This window comes from Abramis brama (genome assembly GCF_963993115.1).
Source record: "Abramis brama genome assembly, chromosome: 1".
NCBI classification, from domain to species: Eukaryota; Metazoa; Chordata; class Actinopteri; order Cypriniformes; family Leuciscidae; genus Abramis; species Abramis brama.
This window is the reverse complement of record NC_139963.1, coordinates 25657967-25681067: the sequence shown is the minus strand read 5'-3', so window position 1 is coordinate 25681067 and position 23101 is coordinate 25657967. Positions and strand designations below refer to the sequence as shown.

At 36.8% G+C, this 23101-nt stretch overlaps 1 protein-coding gene across 3 annotated transcripts in view; it reads right to left on the bottom strand.

Moving 5' to 3' along the window:
• Positions 1 to 10487, bottom strand: part of atp6v0a1a (ATPase H+ transporting V0 subunit a1a) — a 34294-nt gene extending 23807 nt beyond the window's left edge. For 2 of the 3 annotated variants that reach the window (XM_084134151.1, XM_084134152.1), the window contains exons 1-6: positions 10390 to 10487; positions 7759 to 7915; positions 4704 to 4782; positions 4451 to 4548; positions 2998 to 3126; positions 856 to 938 (exon numbers count right to left, since the gene is read on the bottom strand). In XM_084134151.1, coding sequence (XP_083990277.1) covers positions 856 to 938; positions 2998 to 3126; positions 4451 to 4548; positions 4704 to 4782; positions 7759 to 7875 — 506 coding nt within the window. In that variant the 5' untranslated portion in view covers positions 7876 to 7915; positions 10390 to 10487. Of the gene's footprint in view, positions 1 to 855; positions 939 to 2293; positions 2384 to 2997; positions 3127 to 4450; positions 4549 to 4703; positions 4783 to 7758; positions 7916 to 10389 lie in introns of all 3 variants that reach the window. The other variant, XM_084134153.1, reaches the window with a different exon arrangement.
• Between the last annotated feature and the right edge of the window lie 12614 nt (positions 10488 to 23101).

The following is a 23101-nucleotide window of genomic DNA, read 5'->3' as shown; positions in this document are numbered from 1 at the left end:
TTATTATGTTTCTAGCATGTTATAATTTTGGTAACCATTCTTCCAACCCTAATCAATGAAGGGCGTAGCTTTTCATTTCTTAAACAACCATGTAGGAAGACACGTCATGGTCATATTCCAGGATCACAATGTCAAGATTGACTCTTGCACTGTCAATACAAGATATTGACCAAAAATTGATGCACCTCTTCATGGAAATAACATCACAACATTTATTTCCATCAAGAGCTGCATAAATTTTTGGTCACGATCTTGTATTGACAGTGCAAGAGTAAAGTCTGTAAAGTCTCCTCCTTCATTGAAGATTTTCAATGAATTTAAGGTCTGGATTCAGAGATGCCAATTCATGTGTGAAAATGATTCTTCATGCTCCCTCCCAACCATTCTTTAACAGTTTGAGCCTGATGAATCTTGACATTGTCATTCTGGAATATGGCCATGATGTGGCCATGTTCCAACATGAATAATTAAGAAATGAAAAGCTACACCCTCCGTCAATTAGGATTAGAAGAACTGTTGCCAAACATATAACATGCTAGAAACATAATAATCACAGCAATAATGATCAAGTCATAGACTCTTAAGTATTTGCCTATTTAAATCCGAACAGTGACTTTTTTTGGCCAGGCAGTGTATATAAACTTAATTTTTCTAGAGTTCAAGCAGTAACTGTGAGCTGTAATCTTTAAGGGATGCCGCTTACGAGGTAAAATGATGTGGAAATACACAGAAAGCAATTCAGAAGAATATATATGTCTGTAATATCTAGAACTGCGTATGAAACATCCATGTTTCAGCTGTCCATTTAAAATAGCTCAATAAGACTGAGAGACCAAAACCCACTGACATACTCACCCAAGCCTGAGAGGAGCGACGCGTCCGACATCTTTCGGATCCAGTAGATTTGATGACTCTTCCAAAAGAGAAGGATCTTCCATCTAACAAAAAGAGAAAACAACAATTCATTAAGTTATTCATCTCTTTCTATAAAAATGATCCGATTTTAAAGTTCATTCTAGTGTTGTTTTTACACCGTGTCCTAACCAGACGCGATGCGATAAGATTCCAGCGACAAATAATTTGTCTGTCCACACTAGACGCGTCAAAATCAATCATAACTCACAGCCAATCAGAACAGCGTGTGGGGGCGGAGTCTCGTGGCAAGTGCACAGCACCAGAGAGTAATCTCTTGATGGCACTCGCAAGAAAATGGATGAGTAGGCTACATAATCAAATTCAAAAATATTACACCATTTAAACATTATTAAAAATACAAAGGCTACTGAGTTACTAAAACAATCTTTGTCAAAGAATACACTTGTTTGTTCACAGTTTGAACATTCTTGTTTCCATTTGTTTAATTTCAAGATTCTTATCCATTGTTGTTTACAGCTACAAAGCAGGAGCACTAAATGATATTCAAGGTCACATTGCATGCTTTTAACATTAAATAAAGCACATAAACAGTACCTGAGATTATCATTGCCACACTTTGTGTTTGTTGTTCCAGCCGCTACGTCGCAGAAAAATAGAAACCGTTTCTAAAATAGAATCGCCGCGTGTCGCGTCTTGGCTGGTTAGGACCAAAACTCTGATTAACATGGAAAAGATACCTTTTATCGCGCATCGCGGCGTGTGTAGTTAGGAAACGGTGTTAGGAAATTGTTTTCCAATAAAGGTTTTAGTTAACTTAATATTGTTAGATGCTGAAATTACATTAATAGTTAAAGTACTTCTTTCATATTATAAATAAAGAACAAATTTCTGTGACCTTATGTCATCGTAATTCTTCAATGGAATAACCATTAAAAAGATTTATTTCACAGCCAATCTTATTATTTAATAATACTCATTCAGCCGATGCACTTGTTACAGGGATAACCAGAGGTGATGTGCCTATCTCAAGGACAAAGGGATGGTAGCACATGAATTAGTCCATTTTAGGGTTTGAAACTGCTATTTTATTTGAGATGTTTAACCCCTGAGCCACACCATCCTCACACCACCCACCACCAGTCTCTGTGAGCACCCAACAAGCTTGTGTAAGAGTAAAGTGAATGATTAAAAGACAACTTAACTGCATACTCTCAAATGATCTTTTACAACTCGTAAAACAAATATATCACAATAACATGTTAAAGTTCAGATCAGTGTTCAGGAAGCAGAGAAATGTATGGTCAAAAATTTCTGAAAGGCTGAAAGATAGAAAAGAAACACCCTGGTAGGAGCTAATTATCACGGGCACAAAAGGCTGTTTTTTACATTTTCAGTTTGTGAATAGGGAGTCGAACACCTTGCAGAACTGGTCTTGGGAAGGGCAGTTTGACATCATCATCATCATCGGCTGAGATGTGGCCAGGAATTCAGAGAATGGCCTTTCAATCTGTCAGACATGCATCTGCCTTTGTCAGCGCGAACATTATCACAGACATATGGAAAAACATGTTTTGGTTCCTCTGTTTGTGTTATTGTACTTCTTCATTTGACTATTGAATAGTGGCCATTTTACACGGTAAAGGGGAACACTAAGTTCCCAATTCATTTTAAATGGAAAAGAAGTGGAACGTGGTAGAACAAAAGCTGTCAAGGATAATGGCACTGCAGCAAACTTGAGCATAAAAAAGATTCTTATAACCAACTGCTAGCAACTTCATCTAGTATTTAGCTTTTATGTGGTCAAAGAACAACATGGAGGATAAGTTTATGACAGTCTTTTATGGCTTTATTAGCCATTATTTGCATGAATCAGGACAAAAAATTACAGTAATCTTCTCATTGAGCTGCAGCATATTTTTGCTCGAGCTGAAGCAGTAACAGGAATCATTGTGGTTGCACTGAGACGTGTCACAACGCTTGTGTGCAAAACGCCTGTGCACAAGATAGTCTGCAAGATCACAAGCAAAGCTCTCAGCCTGACATACACCGTGTAAAATGCCTCTAAAACCACAGGAAACTCTAAAGGCTAAAAGGTTCAGTAAGAGATGAGATATTGCAGACCTCATCAAAGAACTGCTGTGTTCGTCTGAGGATGTGCTTGAGCTCAGTTAGCTCCAGGAAGTTCTTCTTCAGAGCTTCTTGGTTGGTGTTGATCTCCTTCAGCTCATTCTCCAGCTTTTCAAAGGTGGCCTACGAAAGGACAGAAATTATTTGGCGCACTCAAAACTGTTTACAGCTGTCAAATTCACACATATTAGCTCTACTGTTCCAAAACCTAATTAATTAGCTAATAAGCACAAACAGAGGCAAAATAATAAATTGTGTGTGTGTGTGTGTATACACACATCTTTTTAATGTTTTTGAATTAAGTATCTTATGCTCGCCAAGGCTGCATTTATTTTATCTTAAATACAGTAAAAATATTGTGAAATATTATTACAATGTAAAGTAACTGTGTTCTATTGTAATATATTTTAAAATGTAATGTATCTCTGTGATGGCAAAGCTAAATTTTCAGAGGTTATAACTCCAGACTTCAGTGTCAAGTGACTCTTTACAAATCATTCTAATATGCTGATTTGGTGCTCAAGAAACATTTCTGATTATTTTTTCAGGATGATTTGATGAATAGAAAGTTCAAAAGAACAGCATTTTTATATAATTAATTTAGATTTAAACACTTTTCAACATAATTAACTACTTTTATCAAAACTTGTCAGTATTGAACGAAACATAAGACTGTTTGTAATCAACATTTCTCTCTTTCCATCCAGCATCTCTGATTTGTTTTTTAGCACTGTGTTCATCACAATGCATTAAGTGATTTGTCTTCTCAGTGAAGGATACATGTAATACTGCCTTAGAATTTGTCCAAAATAAGGTCTCTTAAGCCGGGTGCACACTGTGCGATTTATTATCATCCTTTACGATTGTTGCTTGTCAGACTTCACGAACATGGTGCTCGCTGTAAGTGTCACACTGTAAGATCTCAGTTGTCATTGATGTCAGACTGTACGAAAGTCAAGACACGTTAAAAAAAGGACGCTCGCGAGAAAATCATCAATCAATGACACGTTCAGTGACTGTGAGCTGCATTACACCCGGGATTGAAATGATGACTACAGAGAAATCTCTAACGTTAATTTTGGTCATGGCTAGTCTTGAAAAACGAAGACGATTTTGATAGTCGTCGTCGTAGAAGTCACACTGCAGGACTCTGAGTCAAATCTTCTGACACTGCCAGAATTTCGTCGGAGGTAAACTTTGATCGTAACGCTCATTATTCGGCTGTCGGTGAACATGTCAAACTAACGATCAAATACTTCAGATTTTAGCCTAGGATCAGAGGAATCTTTTACGATTTGCAAAATTTGTCTCAGACTGCACAGTGTGCACCCGGCTTTAGGAGGCAGCATTATTACCTTCTGGAACAACCTTCACATAATCCCTTAATATACTGCCACTTTAATTATGGGTTCTGATTTCTACTCAGTTTTCTTTTTTTCTTTTTTACCTCCAAGTCAATCATGTCTCGTGGAAAAGGGACCTCGGGGTTCTCCCCTGTGTCTACAACAGGTATGTTAGCCTTTTTGATTTCCTTCTCAACAAATCCTTGAAAAGAAAAAACAACTGATATAAAGCAGAGAAAACATAGCCAGAAAAAAATATGTTCTTGAACTTCTTTCCACTAAATTTAATCAGAACACAGGATGCTGTGTCAGCAATGACTTCAAGCTCATTATGTCAATGCTGACTCAATAACTTACTTAGTTTGCGGTCCATCTCCTCACAGCGACGGACTTCATTCACAAACTTCCTCTGGAAAACGTTCACATCTGGGTTCAACTGCAATTCAAAAGAGAGGAAAAGTAATTTACCTATTAATACACAACTACCATTCTCTCAAAGACAACAATAGAGGAAGCCACATTCACTGCAAGGAGTGTAGGGAAAAATAGCAAAGAAGTCTGACTCACACTGGAACACTGTTGTCTTTATAGAGGTCTTAATAACTAGAAGGATGAGTGAGAAGTTTTGAGAACTCTTAGGCCACTGAGCATAGTTTCACAATCACTTCCTATATGATGTTATAACGTCTGTGTATCTGTTTGTCACTTAAATCTTCTAAGATTTCTGAGTGTCTCTGTGTGAAGCGCTGTTTTGCCTGATACACACACTCACACACACGACACTCACTGGGTTTTCAGCGTCTGCCGTCCTAATATATGAGGACATGAGCACATGAACTTCATCTCCAGAGTTACTTTATTTGTAACTTTGTTATAATGCATTATTATCTATGCATGTAATTAGTGTATTTGTTCTTATTTTTTTACTGACTCCTCCCCCCTTTTCTTGCTGATCTGAAAAATGATCCGATCGGTGACTCAAAAACCGTAATTTGATCCGAACCATGAGTTTTGTGATCTGTTGAATCACTACTAGGCCTACACTCTACTGTATCCTGCTTATTACTTACTATGAATTTCTTAAATAACCAAACTTCAACAACATAAGGGCAGATCCCTTGTGCACAATGATGACACTTAAGCAACGCTCGATCAAGAATATTCCAATATAAGATTAGATTTCCTTTGATTCTTCCATCCTCATTTTTTTTTCTTTGCTGAGACACGAGGAAAGGAAGCGAGGAAAGGAAACAAGGACTCACAAATCTGAAATGAGTGGCATCCACAGTCAGCAATGCTGCAGGGCCAACAACAATCAGGAAGGAATTACAACGACACCATGCATGTCTGGTCCTGAAGCATTTCCAGAAGTAGAATTTTTATAAACCAGAATTGTCAAACAAAATGAGCAATGCAAGCTCTTTGAGTCTAGCTAAAACAGAACAAATATGACATATGCAAAAAAATGAAAATAAACGATGTAGTGCCATTACTGGATGTTTGAATAAGGCAAAAACTTTTCTCAAAGGAGAATGTTTACCTGAAGTCACTAATGCAGATGTCTAGCATTGTCTTGTAGATACTGAGCTTGTCTAAACAAGAAAGGCGATGAAAGCATATCATAGTTTAGATGCTTATTTCCTCCGCGGAACATTCAGTAATATTTAATCGCACCCATTATTATTAATGAAGTTAACACTGCAAGCGAGTAACTTTTGCAGCTTCATTCATTAAAATTGCAGCGATCTAACTTTTAGAGCCTGTAAAGAAATACTCTGACTTAACAAGCCAACTAGACTCTACCTATCACACTAACACTTAGTTGGCAAAATGTAGTTCCCCCATTGAAGATAAAAGGGGCTTTCACACCAGAGGATCGTTTTCATAGTTCCTATACCTTTCAAGGAGCTGGAAATGATTTTAGTTATAGGAGCGCCTTATCGGAGGACTAAATTAGTAAAATAGGAACTACCAGTGATGTAAGAGTAAGTTGATTGGCTGAAACTAAGCCATAGGAAACACAGACACCCTCCATTTTTAAAAAGCCGCGTAAACACACAGTTTACATATACTTACTCCATGAAAATGGAAAACAGCGACAGATAGCATTTACCTGTCACCTCTGTCTGTGGCATTGTGGTATTTTCTCAGCCTCGATGATATGTAGCACTGCCCTCCTTTTTGCTCTTTCAATCGCATAACTTATACGTCTACAATTCCATCTCAGTTATCATGGAACGATTGCAACCAGGAAAATGGCCGTAAAAGAAAATTTGGTTATTTCCTGTACAACTCGCTGCTTCACTACCATAGTACGATGCATTGTTGAATAAATCAACTAGTCACGACTGTTTCCCGAAACCATACTGTCGCAAAGTGATTGTTCAACCACGTTGGTTAATGATGTCACGCAGGTGTTTGAGTAATAACTTCTTTTAATTAATCTGTTTGAGATCGAATTAATGCTAGATGTTTTGCTATGAATTCCGGACATGGCATCTGAGGACTAATTCTCACTTTTCTCAGTTATTTCGCTTTATTTACAGATTCAATCATAGGCTCAATCTTACGTACTAGAGCACGTTCGCACATGCGCACTCTTAAAAAAACGGTGCTTTAAATTTCTTGACAAACTAAAAGACGTAAATGACATTTGTATGTATTCTAAGATTATACTGAATGTCAGCTTGCTTATTTTGCTCAAGATAAGGATTTATGAAGATTACATCGTTCCAACCACACAACTTTGCGATGCTGTTTGCGAATGTTCGACCGGAAGCTAGTTATAAAGTTTTAAATATGGATATTTTTTCTTATACAAACGCATCGCTTTGCTTTAGAAGGCCTTTATTAACAACCCTGGATCCGTGTAGAGCACTTTTATGATGGATAGATGCACTTTTATGGACTTCAAAACAGAAACGGCCAATAAAGCTTGGAAGAGACGGGACATTTTTTAATATAACTCCGATTGTATTGGTCCGAAAGAAGAATGTCATGTACACCTAGGATGACTTGAGGGTGAGTAAATCATGGACTAATTTTCATTTTTGGATGAACTATCGCTTTAAGGAGTTGCAGTTATCATTGAGTCTATTTAGTATAGTCATTTCATGTTTATTCATCTTCGTCATGTGACTTTCTACTACAAAGCTATTGCGTTTGTGACACTACAATTGTCCTACTGCTTCTCTCTTAAATCAAAACGCTTGAAATTTCCTTAGTTCAGGCATCCTGGGAGCATTCAGCCACCAAATGACATTTTACACACAATGTAATGCTGACATTTGCTGACAATGATGTCAGTGTTACTGCTATGAGTCACTATGAATGAAGCGCCTTCTACGGTTGTTTGACAATGAACCGGAAATGTTCCAGGAACAAATATCAATATGAAATGGTCTATACTCACATCTCTAAACTGCACCATTCCAACCTCCCCCAGCTCACTGACACAGCAGTAGGCGGACTCAGACTGGAGGAAGAGCTGGGCCAGGGTCATCTCCTCACTGCGGAACAACTCCCCCATAATGCACTGCTCTCTACTCAATGCACTAAGGGGAGAATGTCTGGGGGAGGAAAAGGAGAAAAAAATTAGAATAAATAATATAAAGACAAAAATGAAAAGAAAAAGAGTAAACTTTGGAGAATATTTTTTGTTTGACAGCGGACCATTGGTTAAGCCACATCTGCTGTGCAAATGCAGAATATTTTACTTTGACCAAGAGGAAGGAAGACAGGCCCTTAAAACAGTACATTAGCATGTTTAACCTCAGTTGCCCCACTATACACAAACAATTCTGATGTCTTTACTGATTTTGTGCAAATTTTGCTTCCAGACCTGTGAGATGATGATGCCACAGCTAAATGCTCCGTCAAGGCGAGCTAAACTTCATTGGATATGGCAGATGGTTTACAAAGTCAACAAAATCATGTGAATGTTCTGTTTTCAAGGCTTTAATATTCAATGGTCATCTGACAGTACTGTTCTTTAAATTATAATTCAACAATGAATCTTGTGCCCAGAGGACATGCAAGGAATGTTATGCTTCTGTGCCGCTACACCATTCTCGTGGCATGTGATGCTCGAAACAGCTGTGGGAATAAGCACATGCCATCTCAGAGGAATGAAGAAAACACACAGGAGCATTCAGCGATTACACAGAATAACCTCATGAACTTAACTTTCCCTGGACCTACAGCTACAACTGCATGGAATGTGCTCTCCTAGGGCAAATCCTTATCTTCTCAATCTGGTTCTCTCAAAAGAGTCAACTGTAAATTGTAGCCCATTCTTCAAAGCAGTCCTTCACTTTGTGTGAAAGAAGTTTACGGTTCATTAAGAACGATCGTACGATGGACTCCACTCACAGGGAGCGGATTAAGGATTAAGCTGCACCATGTGACTCTCCGTACTAAACATTACCAGCACAGAGGCACTTTGTGGCATGCTAAGACACAAATAAAATCGATAGAGCACAAAAAGCCATGTAGGCTAATGGTTCTGTTAGGTCCATTTTGACTACTTTTACGTGCTCCAAATGGCACAAAAGCAGCCTTGATTTCATGGGTAATTCCACACGTGCTGAATAATGCAACACTTTGGGGAATTATCAAGATGCAGATACTCTTTCAGCTGTCTCTGTGTATCCTTCTCTTTTTTCCATTCTCCTGTACAACTACATACAGCTATCCCAGCATCATCAGGTATCAGTGCAGTGGACCAAAGCAGAGACTTTGAAAAATAGATCCTTCAATGAGACTGCATATTAATAATGTGAACACCTGTGGTAGGGCGCCTAATCAGGTTTAATCTGAGTAATTTGTACTGCTATAATCTGACTAAATCAACGGTGCCAGAGCAATAGAATAGAACAGAATGGAACAGAATAGAATAGAAGTCTATATGGCCTCATGAAACCATGAAGTCATGAAACTGTTGAAGGTACAGTCGTCCAACAAGTCAAGTCACCTTTATTTTTTATAGCTATTTATACAATAGAAATAAAGTTACAAAGCAGCTTCACAGTAATAAACAGGAAAGTAACCAAATGAAAGGTGCAAACTTCATTCAAACATCAAATTCTGAAGTAAAGCAGCTGTAGCAAGATAACAGTGGCATTACTCAGCACAATTCAGTTTAACGTTGAACCATATCAGCACAATACTGTACCATACAACAGGGGTTTTCAATATTTTAGATGCCTCAGACCCCCAAATACGATTATCCACGAAGGGACCCCATCCTAAGACTTAAAAAGGCTATTATGTTACATTATTACGTTTTTTTTCTGTTAGATGTATTATTATTTAAAAAAAAAAATATATATATATATATTATCTTTCGATAAAATGTTATGTTAATTATATTATTGCCTATTTATTAGGTTTAATCTTATTTTATTTTATTTTATTATATATTTATTTTCACATCGGTTTTACGGTTTTCCCCCTACACAACAGAACGTCATACAGAGATGACATTTATACATAGAGATTATATTAGCAGTATATTAGCTGCTTTGCTAAATGGTGAGCGATCAAAAAAAATATATTTGAACAGTTGTTTTTAGACTTATACTATACTACATAGTCACCCAGCGGAAATGACTTGCAATGTAACGCAAAAACGCGTATTTTCTGTAAGAAGGAGTAAACACACACCGGCTTATTAACTAGCCTGACAGAGGACATTAGTGTACGTTGGCTGTCAACCCAAGCTTACGCGTCAACAAGTAGTGGAGCAAAGTGCCACTTTATTCACTTCAGTAACGTTAGTATGCTATGAAAGATGGCAGGGGTCTCTTATAAAGTTCCAACTTAAACATTAAAACACCTAAGCAGCCATATTAAAGAGTTAAAAAGCGCTAATGCTAATGATCCTCGACAGGTTGTTGCCTCAGAGAACATAAACACTCAACAACGTAGCACTATCCCAAAAAACTGAAAGAAGACACACTAACGTATTCTGTTCTAAATTTAAAGTTTCAAAACAGCTAATACGTGAGAATAAAGTTATTTTAGTAAAAACAATGTAACTTACTGAGTTTAAACGGTTGAAATTGGAGTGCTGTGGTAGTCTCTGAATCCTCTGCGTCGTAAGCATCAGCTGACCAGAACGAGGCAGAGCGAACATGACGTCATGAACAGCCCAGTCCTGCTCACGTGACCGAGGTTACCTGGGCAGGGGCAGAGGAGAAGAGGGGAGGTTCCGAGGACAGTGAAGGTGGACATTGGGGGTATCTGTTTGTGAGCTGGTGCTTTCTTTCCATTTTTATTTCTTTACTTGGCGTATTTCTTATTATGTCGATAAATATTTCCCAGCAACACTGCTGAATTGTAAATGATTTGTTCTTTTAGTGCTTTAAGTTTAATGACTTTCTCAAAGGTTAAACATTTTGTATACTTTCATATATGTTTTTTCTCTCACTATTTTTCACTGTTCCTCACTCCCTTTTGGTATCTGTGGTTTGCTTTTCGTATGATGGTAGTTACCACGGACCACATCCTGTGTCTGTCTCAATATCATTGACCATACTTGGTGCCTTTGATCCTCCAGGACTACTTCACTAAATAAAGCAGCTCTGAGAAAACAGTGATGGCATCGTCCAGCTCAGTTTAGTTCTCATTCAATAGCGTCAGCACAGTCAAATAATTGCTAAATATTATGTCCCCAACTAAGCAAGCCAGAGGAGACTGTGGCAAGGAACCCATGAAGGAAAAAAAAAAAACTTTGGGAGAAATTAGGCTCAGTAGGGGAGCAGTTCTCCTCTGGCCAAACAAATTAACATGGTGTGGATGTGATTCCAGGCCTTAAATTGATGCCAGAGCAAAGGAATATAATATAATATAATATAATATAATATAATATAATAGAATAGAATAGAATAGAATACATTTACATTTACATTTACATTTATTCATTTAGCAGACGCTTTTATCCAAAGCAACTTACAAATGAGAACAATAGAAGCAGTTAAACTAACAGTAGGACAACAGTATGCAAGTGCTATGACCCTTCTCAGTTTAATCTAATGCAGTAAATTTTATTTTTATTTTTTATTTTTTTTATAGAACAGAATAGAATAGAATAGAATAGGGTAGAATAGAATAGAATAGAATAGAATAGAATAGAATAGAATAGAATAGAAAGTGTTGATATTACTGGATCAAGTGCTGTTGAAAAAGAAGCGTCTTCAGCCGTTTCTTGAAAGTGGCTATGGACTCAGCCGCTCTGGTTGAGTTAGGCAGATCATTCCACCAGCAGGGAACAGTCATGGTAAAGGTCAGAGAAAGAGATTTTGTGCCTCTTTGAGATGGCACCACAAGACGTTGTTCGCTTGCAGAGCGCAAGTTTCTGGATGGCACATAAGTCCGAAGTAATGAGTTTAAGTAAAAGGGAGCAGAACCAGTGGTTGTTCTGTAGGCAAATGTCAGTGACTTGAATTTGATGCGAGCGGCAACTGGCAACCAGTGCAATTTTGTGAGGAGAGGAGTGACATGTGCTCTCTTCGGCTCGTTAAAGACCACTCTAGCTGCGGCGTTCTGGATCAGTTGCAGAGGTTTGACTACAAGCTGGAAGACCAGCCAGGAGAGCATTACAATAGTCCAGTCTGGATAAAACTATAGAATAGAAAAGAAAAGAAAAGAAAAGAAAAGAATGGAATGGAATGGAATGGAATGGAATGGAATGGAATGGAATAGAATAGAATAGAATAAAGAAGTATTTATGTCATCACAAACCCAGAAAACTGTTGAAGTTTCAAAATTGAGCTTGATGTAACCCTCTTCTTTATGATGGGTTCCTTTTTATCTTTTTTATTTAAAAGTGACCAGTATTCATTTTCAACAGCAGAGAATCTCAAACAGTGGCTTGATCTTGAGAGCTAATGCCAAGAGGTCACTGCCTGTAGAATCTGTCACTGTCTCTTTAATGACACACAGAGGAGGATGGGTGAATTAGCACCAGTGTGAAAATTTTGAGTCACAAGGTTGACAGGACTATTCCAAAGTGCTGTGAGCAAACAAATCACAAATCAGAGAGTTCAAAACATTCAACCCGATAATACGGCCTATGACGCATATGGGCTGTGGAGGATATCAAGGAATGCTTTAGATTTAAAACAAGTTTAACTCAGGTAATCTCAATGTGAAAAAAGTGGACCAATTTACCTGAATTCACAAAAACAAAAAAAGTTATATTCAATTAAAGAAAATAGCGCTTGTTCTTCCTGGACATATTATTAAAGGATTAACTCAAAACAAGAAATAAATAAATAAAATTCTGTCATCATTTACTCACTCTGTCATTCCAAACCTATGCAACATTCTTTCTTGCTTACAGCAAAAAAAAAGAAGAAAAAATATAGGCTAATATCCATCCATTCTCCAAACTTCTTTTAATATAATGTATATTTATGTAATTAATATGTTTATCTGGTTCACAAAACCAATATGATTCATGAACTCCTTAATTCGTAATGATCCGTCTTCATCTCACTGATCTGTCGCAACAGTTTCTAGGTTATATCAGCCATAAATGTCAGTCTGTTCCTCATCCAAACGATATGGCTTCAGAAGATACATATATATATACAGTTCACAAGTAGCATGGGCTATTTTAGGGTACTGTAATGGTGCTGTTGAATGCTTTTTGAAGTTCTAATCCCTCATTAATTGTAACTGCTTGGAAAAGAGCAACCAGGACATACATTTATTTTTATTTTTATCCATAATTGATGAGAGGGCATCTTACAAGTGCACACATATGGGTTACAGATAATTTCTCAGTAGTCATGATCCTCCTCAACATGTAACTTGAGGCCTCAAGTGTGTTTGTTAGTGCAGGGCAGGCTATGACTAGTGATATCTGTTGGTTGCAAAAAACAAAAAAAGCGTTCACCATATGGAATACTGTCCTCGCTGGCTTCTATACTCTTCTATGAAGAAAGTGTTTGTAGATCTGCAGCATGTGTGGGTGGGTATTCATGTTTAGTAGGCCTATATGTGTTTGAACGTGGTGTTGTTTTTATGGCATATAATGGTCTTATTATGTAAACACGTAGGCCTATTTCTGTTCTGTACATTCCCAACTATACGTATATTGGGACTTCTAGACCTTAGACTTTTATTAACTGTTGAGACAGTAGCGCAAAATAGCTACACAAGTGTGAGGAGTTATAAAGGATGATTATTTATTACGATGACACTCCTTTGTTAAATGCTTTCAAAATGTATTAGGTAACATAATATGACTGCAACTTTCTTTATTTCGAGTGCAGAGAGCATGCCCATGTACTTTTAACAGATAAAGCGCGACCTAGAGGCTACTGAAGGCATATGTACTACACCCTCAAACCACCAGGAGGCACTAATGAACAACACATTAGCACAGGCCAAGAAACTACAACGTCACCCTACCTGAGTGGCTGTGAAAATGAAAACACACCTAGATGTTTTAAAGACTCGTTGCTTATCAAAAAATAGTTGCATCATACTAGTTTTGCTAACAACATTTTTAAAAGGAGGACACTTGAGTTCTGGTTGGATGCTATCTCACTGGCCTAGTACTTGATACAAATTTAACTGTGGTGCCTGAACAAAAGCATTTTATTCTTAGATAGATAGATATTTCCCAAGATACAGAGTATAATGTGAAAATTTGAAGTCCATTAAAAAAGAAATAAGCTATATGAAGTGCAAAGAAAACACTTAGACTGCAGGGAAATGAACCGTGCAAAAACCGCTTCAGGCTGCATGAACAGGCTTCCTGTCTGTGAGGTTTTTCACAAGTTATATTTCACTTAACTGACACTGAGATTATTTTGTCTTTGAATTATAGTGAGATATAATTTCCCTAACTGCCAGAAGCTCTACTCTCTTGCCAACTTTTTAGCCTGTTTTATGTTTTCTTATAAATGTATTATTATTATGAAGGTTTTTATGGCTTTTTCACATATAAATTCCTTTTCATGAACAAAATGTGAGCATGCCTTTGACTTATCTTATAAATAAGCAATAATATAAACACAAAAAGGCACAGGAGGTTAATACAGCTCAAGAAACCTCAGAGAAACTTATGCTAGTGTGCTGTGGTGTTTATTTGTACAGTACAAAGGCCCCGGGAAGCATAATAACATGCAGAAGAAGACCAAACAAGGTTGAAAATACCATCCTACTGTTTTTAGGGGTAAAAACTAAAATTGTGTGCCTTTTTAGTTTCATGCTTTGGGAAAGAAGGTGTCAATGTGCTGTCCCACAAGAGACTGCGTGCACTTCTTATTGCAAAAGCCTCTGGTTTCATAACATTACCTCAGGCTCTTTGATCTAATTTGATGGTTCCCATGTGACAGAAGCATGAGGTACAGCCGGTTTGTGTAAGAGTTGCATACAGTTTTGTTGATAGGCCCAATGGGCTGTTTAATGGCATGTTCCATAGTGACATCATGCCTATAAAAGTCTATAACATTCATTACATTACACTCATCAACTGGATTGTACATGCTGTTCTTCAACATCGTTATGATTGACAGGCCAAGAGCAAGAGCCAGAGCTAGAGCTTTTGAGATGTTTAAAATGTGCTTCCTTCTCACATTCCTTGCTCGAAGGCACACAGTTCCATTGATCTGTTTTTCAAACTTAGTCATGATTTAGTGCCCACTGGAGACAAGTTTAGTCTAAGGGCTGTATCTTACTTCACCTTAGGTCGCTCATATTTCAACCGAATAACCACTAGAGTATGTCCTAATTTAATCAAAGGATTGATCAACTGAAGAAGACAAGATAATAGTTATTTATGGACACACACACCTCCAGCACACATACACACACAAGAATTTTCTGGTTATTGCTGTGTTTTCTATGGGCTGGAACAGATGATCTCCCTTTCGATAAAGCAGTATAGGCAATTGGATTCTACGGGTTCACTTTCAAGAGCTTTAAATAAATAAACTCCATTAATGTGAAATTCTCCAGCAGACGGATGGAACGAGACGAAAGCCTGCGAGAATGTGGAAAAGATTGTGTTCCCTCATTCACGTCTATTGCGACACACTTCGTCTCTATATGCAAATATTGATGTTATTTGCTGCTTCTTAAAGCTTCAGGCTGGAACACATTACGCAACTTTTAAAATCTGTACTGATTTTAAAACACTAGGCATTATCATACACTTGTCAACTTTGTAAAAGGCAGGAAAACTAGTCATTATACATCACACATTACCAGACGTTTAAGTCGTTATTATTATTAGGCCTATACCAATTTACTTCATGTATCCATTTCATCTAAACTATTTGATCAAAATTGAGTTGGACCAACTCATTTAAGTTGGTCAAAATTGAGTTGGACCAACTCATTTAAGTTGGTCAAAATTTAGTTGGACCAACTTAATTACATTTCATTGCATGAATGAGTTTTTTATAAGTTGGGGCTACACATATTTATTGGATGGAAATCCTGCCCTCAATTAAATTGAGTTTGTCCAATGAGTTTTTTTTGAGTGCATAATACTTTGGAGTGTAGAACATGTAATTGTGGTCTTGTCAAACTACACTGCAAAATAATTTTCTTAATCAATATTTAGGCCTTGTTTTCAAGGAAAGTAATCGAAGAAAAATGTTTTTAAAAATGTTGTATAAAAAAATTATATTTATAGGCTAGCCTATCCATTCTGCTTGACATAGATTGACAGTTAAATCACGGACATCCAGTATTTTACGGCCAAAAGCCAGCTTCTCTAGTTCATCACTCGCTCCTGTATGTAAAAAATAAAATAAAATAAAAACTGAGAGGAAAGGTTTAGCAAATGAGTGGGCGTGGCCTGATTATGATTCATGCTGTACTGCTGTACAAGCTACTCAAGGTAATTCTGGAGTAAGAGGTGGTCTGAGGTAATCAATTGGGATACACCTTTTCCTATCAGCCTTTTGAGTGACCCTGCCTCAGTGATAACATTGTTTCTCACACACATCATTATGACCTGCCATCCCCTTTCCATTGTTCTCATAATAGGAACATGTCCGTTTATTTTTTTAATGGTGAAAGATTTAGTTGATTACAGCGAGAAGTATTCAACGAAATGTGAAAAACTGGCAGAAACTTTCAAATCCACCAATTCTTTAAAAACACAAACACAACCACACACACATCAACAAACCATAAAATGAATTGCATGACCTCAAAGGAAGCTTGAATTCCTGCAGAAATGGAGTAATTCAGATCCTTTTTGATGTACTGATAAAGCAGCTGTTAAAGAGAGATCATACCTTTAATTCTTCATCCTGCATGCAGACACACAGCATGATCCCATAGAAAATAGATCAGATATAACGGAACATAAACACACACATAGATTCTCTCAGGCATAATCCTGAAATGATGATCTAGATTCCTATGTGCTCACCCTTACAGAGGAAGAAAAACAAATATTACTTTGAGATAAAGAAGATTGCAAGGAAACAGGCAGAAAGTCTATAGTTCAAGTGTGTTTTGATCTTTTCTAAGACATTTTTCTAGAATGTAGAATAAATAGCTGAGAATGACCAAAATAGCTGCGTTTTGTGGGAAAACGTGGTCATGCCACCGGGGACAAAACACAATTAACACAATATAAACTTGGAAATAGAAAGTTTCGGGTTTTAAAAACAGAGAAAGATTATGATGTAAACTGAATAAGAAGTATTTCACCAAAGTCGTGTTTAAGTAAAGTAATGTGTGATTTGTGCATGTGAATTCTTTACAGAAGGTCAGATGTTCTTGCTTCCATTGAAGAACTGAACAAGATGTTCTTTGGATCATGCTGAAGAACATGATCATCAGTTTTCACACAAGCCTGAATTTCAAGTACTGCTGTCATTCAAGCAAAAAAAAAAAACAACAAAAAAAACCCCGTCATAATAAATATGACATTCATTATATATTTTCAATTAAACTTCACACAAACCGTTTTGCTGATAATTGAAGATAAAAACTTTGAAGATTGATGATGTTCAAAGCTTTAATTTTTCAAAAAAGCATGACATATGAGACATTAAATTAATTTTTGCAGCACTTACAAAATATAGAAAACAATAAAAACCTCTTCCCACTCCCAAGAGTAATTAAATAGTTTAATTTGAAACAGATCTGGAGAGGAACCTGTTTATGTGGGCAACCATACAACAAATTACTAAACCATTAGTCAAAACAGATATGGCAGAAACAGGTCAACAAATGTATTTCTTATATGACATTTCATGATTGATATAATAAATAATATATGACCATATGAATTACCAATTGCATTTTCTGCCTTGCAGTTATATTATAGCTGTATACTTTCTTGATATTATGCTAATTAAATCCTAAAATAAAATTTTCAACCATATAAAACAAACCATATAACATTTAAGTAATAATACATTTAGTAATAATTGACTCCGGGCCGCTGAATTATTAGAAAAATAATGCACACCCGAGGAGTTAATGCGGCCATGACGTTACACCTCGGTTGTGTGTGTGTGAGAGAGAGAGAGAGAGAGAGAGAGAGAGAGAGAGAGAGAGAGAGAGAGAAATTTAGTGTATGTGAATTACCTGAGTTTGTGTGTCTTTTAACAGTGTTCGGCAGCAGCGTCTCTATAGCGAAACTGTAAGTTTATCTGCTCCAAGAACAGCACTGTTATCAGAATCAAGCATTCAACAGCCCCAGTATAATGGAAAATGTGCACGTACAGTATAACAATATAACACATAACATTTTAATTTTTTGTGGTGGAGTAAATGACAAAATTGTCAATTCAACTACATATTTGAACTGATCCCAACAAACCATCAGAAAAAAATATTATTGTTGAGCCCTGCATGAAGTTGTTTTCTGCAACCGATGGAGTAAATGCTCCATAAACAGAGCATGACATAAGTTGATAGGTTTTTTTTTAGGTTTTTTTTTAGAATATAGTTATCTGAGAGGGAGGATATGTCAAACAGGATGAACTTAAGGCAGGGGCTAGAGAAAACATTATATTCCATCACAATATATATGATATATATTACCCTGTGAAAAGTCATTTGAAACATTGCCTCATGCATGACAAAGGAGACTCTCACACACACATACATCAAGAACACTTGAAGCAGAGATGGCTCCCACCTTTCATCTTTCAGCGCTCATTAATGTGATCATCACCATGATCACTTCTCGCTCTTGTTCCTTTTCCACTGTGAGTCTCACCTTAATGAGCTCTAATCGGGTCAGAGGCGTAAAGGAATGTCCTGGTTATGCAAGAGCTCGTCTCTGCCTCCAGGGAAAGTCACAGAGGTTAAAAATGAGACGGTGAGAAAGGAGGCTTGTCATCCTGTCACATAAAGTCAAGGGAGACAAAGAGAAAGCAGGAGATTGCATAAGCAAATTCATTATTCATTAATTGATTATCTGTCATTATTTACTCACCCTCGATCCATCCGCTCTCAGGGCCTCTTACACCAAGAATGCAAACTATAACTATAACTGTAACATTTTAATAATCGTTCTAATACTATGAGAATAGGGAAGTCCACACCACACAGCTGTAACAATGACGACATAGTGGAACAATTTCGTTGGAATCATTTTCAGAATGACTTTTTCTAGCTGATGAACGATAAAAACATTGACAGCCAATCAGAATCCACACAACTTGAGCATTTCAAGCGGCAGATGACAATAAACAGCGCTTATAATAAATATAGCACTATTGTTCATTGACGTGGACACTAAAATATAGTTATCTTTATTGTTATAGTCAGTTTTCAAGTTAACACATTACAAGTAACGTGAGTTATGTAATCAGATTACTTTTTAAGTAACTAGTAAACGCATTACTTTTCAAATCACAATTTGTGCGCTGTGTGGTCATGATGCTTATTGTAGTTCTAGACTAAAAGTGAGTTTGCATTTACTCATCCCACTTGCACAAAAACAGATTCAGTATTCCTCAAAATTAATAAAAACAGTGAAATCCAAACTCAGAATATTACGCAAACCTGCAATAATGAAATATGTTAAATAACACAAATAAATGTATTAACCAATGTCTTTGTTGCTGACCTTCGATGATCCAATTCAACCATACTAATAATTAGGGGTGAAACAATATATTATTTTGTGTTCTATACTTATAGTGAGAAAATGATGAGAGAATATTTATTTTTGGCTGAATTATTCCTGATAGGTTTGACACCTTATTATTATTATATGATATAATCAAATAAAATAAAAAGCTAAAGCACTGATCTAGCTTGTTTTGTTTGTACCAAAGTATTTAAACCTGCGATTGAGAACATTACCTGCCAAACCGACAGACTATTTTGTCTATGTTTCAGAACTTGTAAAAAAGGTTATGCTTCATCAGCTTCATAATGCCCTTCTGGCATCCACAGGTTATGTAACTCCAAAGGTGAGGTACTCAGACCACTGATCTGATGGATATTATGAGATTCCTCTTTGTTCCCATATGTTTTGAATTCCTGATCCCTTTCCGGAATTTTCCTTGTTACTGCGGCCCTCTGCTGTGGGGAGTTGGAGGATGAGATTAGAGATGACATTTCAGAATGAGTTTCAGTTGCACCATAATCATGTCACAGTATGATGGAGGGCAGGGAAACTGAGGAAAGTTTCAGAGATTAAACAAACTCAGGGCGGCCAATCGTTGCAGTGCGGCTCGTTTCATCAGTATCAAAGATAGACAGTTCCTTTAACTTTAAGGAAAATACACTTTAAGTGTTCTGCAGTAGGGCTGTAGTACTCGAGTCCGGTCTTGGACTCGAGTCCGGACTCGAGACCGCTTTTCTATGGTCTCGGACTTGTCTCGGACTCGTTGGTATTCGGACTCGGACTTGTCTCGGTCTCGGCCACTGGTCTTGCCAAATATGGCTTTTGGTCTCGACCGAGTCCAGGTTTCTTTATTATGTTCCCAGTAATCACACATACGTCGCCGCGATATTAAAACAATATATTATTGGAGGGAAAGTGAAACACTGGCCACCTAATAACTATGGGCATTTCGGCTCTTTTTCGTGAGCCGGCTCGTTTCACTCAGCTCACTGAAAGAGCCGGCTCTTTTGACTCACAAACGGCTCTTTAAAAAATAAATGTTTAAATAAACTCGCTGAAAGTCCACCGCTAGTGCAACGTGAATATTCATATTTTTAATTGTCCATAACACCCCGAAACTAGCCTGCTTGCCTTGCACATCTAATTAATGGGCAAAGTTTTCCGACATTTTTTTTTTACCTTTCCTTCTTTGCCTCCACGAGTGGTAGGGCAATGACTGGCTGTTTTAAAATATAGCTAATATCGAAACAAAATAACCCAGCTCATAACTTGCAGGTTTGCTTATTGGCTAACTTTTTTCATTTGATTGCTTCAGCCGCCACCCGCCCGAATTTAATTAAAATATTATTTTTCGTCACGTCATCCGCTCGATCCGCGGTTTATCCGCATCTCTTGTGTGTGTGTGTGTGTGTGTGTGTGTGTGTCTGTGAGTTGTCTCGGTCCTCCCTCATGCAGTTTAATTGATTGACATTGCGTGTATGATTGACAGGAACAGAATGTAAGGCTGATCAGACAGTCGAAACGAATGTGTAGTGCTCCTTTAGGCCTGTATAATTATAATTTTTTTGTTGTTCTTTGAATTAGTCAATTATTTTAAATAAAATTTAAATTATTCATTATTACATAATGATTTAATTTCTATAAATCATTATGTAATATTGCTAGCCTATATTTTTTTAGCAGACTTTTTTTTCCCTGTCCTGGACTCGGTCTTGACTCGGACTCGAACCTTTTTGGACTCGGTCTTGACTTGGACTCGACTAGTCCTGGTCTTGGACTTGTCTTGGACTCGACAAAGGTGGTCTTGACTACAGCCCTATTCTGCAGCACTTCATAGAACCTTCATAGAACCATCTCCCATTATGGGATCATTTTATGGATTTAGTTTTTTCATTCATTTTAATTAGCTATCCATTTTAATTCAATTTGATTAATTAAACAGCTCGTAAACAATTTATCAGTATAGGGGAAAAAAGAAATAACCCTTTAAACATGACATTCCTCATATAAAACCTTGTTGTCATAAAGAGTTCTTTAAAATTGAGTCAAGATTGAACCCCATTGAACCTTTTATTCTAAGTGTTTTTATAATGAAAAAGCAGTACAATTTCAGCATGTCATTTCAACACTTTTATGTATATATCTGTATAATGCATACTGTCATTATATCAATATAATATTGGCCACCATTATATTGGGAGTGAGTAGAAGTAATGCAGCATTGTTAGAAGGTGAAGACAGAAACAGAAGGAATGAAAAGAAAGGATAGGAAAGAGAATCAGTTCATCTGAAAAACAGCAATGCGTTCCTCTAATTCCCATGGGAAACGGGAACTCCAGAGATCAGGGTGGGAGTGTGTATGTGCGTGTGCAGGAAGAATGCTAACATGCAGAGGAAGAACACATTAAAACAAGAATTATTGGCAGATGTCAATGTTGTCTAACCTGTGTGTGTGTGTGTTTGAGGAATGCAGGAACATGCTCTCTTCTCAAACACAGACTGGCATTTCCTGTTTGCGTATTTGAATATTCAGAGTAAAAGGCACATGTTACAGTAAAGAAAAGTTAGCTTTCAAAAACAACTTTCTTGAGAGTTCGGTGGAATGTCAGAGTAAACAGCACTATTTTTTCTATGTACTTCCAAAGTACCCATTGTATACAACCTGTGACTGAGAGATGCGCATAAGAGTGAGTTCATTCAATATGACAAGCAGAATGAGTACGTCAAAGCAAATTTACAGAAAAGAAGTTATATTTTCCAGTTATTAATATTATACATTTTCCCTTTCCAACAATTGTTTAAAGCATGCCAGATGCTTCAGGGTAAGCCGAGTTCATGTCTCAACTAATAGTGATAGTTAGCTTGGCATCCAAATGCAGAAACTACTGCCTCATTCTGAGGGAACACTGGCAAAGAGAATCCCACCTTTCAAAGAAAATGATGGATTTTTCTCACAAAGTCATTTCAAATGGTTACCTCAGCCTCACAAGGTTAGGAAGAATACAGAGGAAAAATGTTTCATATTTTCCTGCAACCTTGCTGGTTGGTATGTGGAAACTTGATGCCTTAGTGTTAGTCCAATAAAGGAACATTTTGTACACTTTCTTTTGTTAATCTATCAAGAATGTATCATGTATATTTCGAAAACAAATAATAAAGAAATATTGAAAACTTCCATTACAAAAGTAAATCTATTCAACTTTTGATATGGCTGGGTTTTTAAATATACACTTCTATATACTGTATATCTACAGTATCTAAAAATTACTGAAAGCACTAAAAAAAAAATGTTTTTTTGAAAAATGTAAACGAAATCAATAAGGAGACATTAAATAGATTATGAAGGACAAGACTTTTACACTGTTCTTTTTCAAATAAATGCTGTTCACAGCTTAAATGAAGCAGCACAACTAATCATTTTGAATTTCTTGAGCAGCAAATCAGTATATTAGACTATTTTCTGAAGGATCATGTGACACTGAAGACTGGAGTAATGTTGAAAATGTTAAATTACATTTTAAAATTGTAATATTTCACAATATTACCGTTTTTACTGAATTTGATCAAATATATGCAGCCTTGAGGAGCATAAGAGACTTCTTACAAAAACAAAATCTTACCAACCCCAAACTTTTGAACGGTGTATATTAGAACATATTAAAATGTAAGCAAACAAGATTCTTCA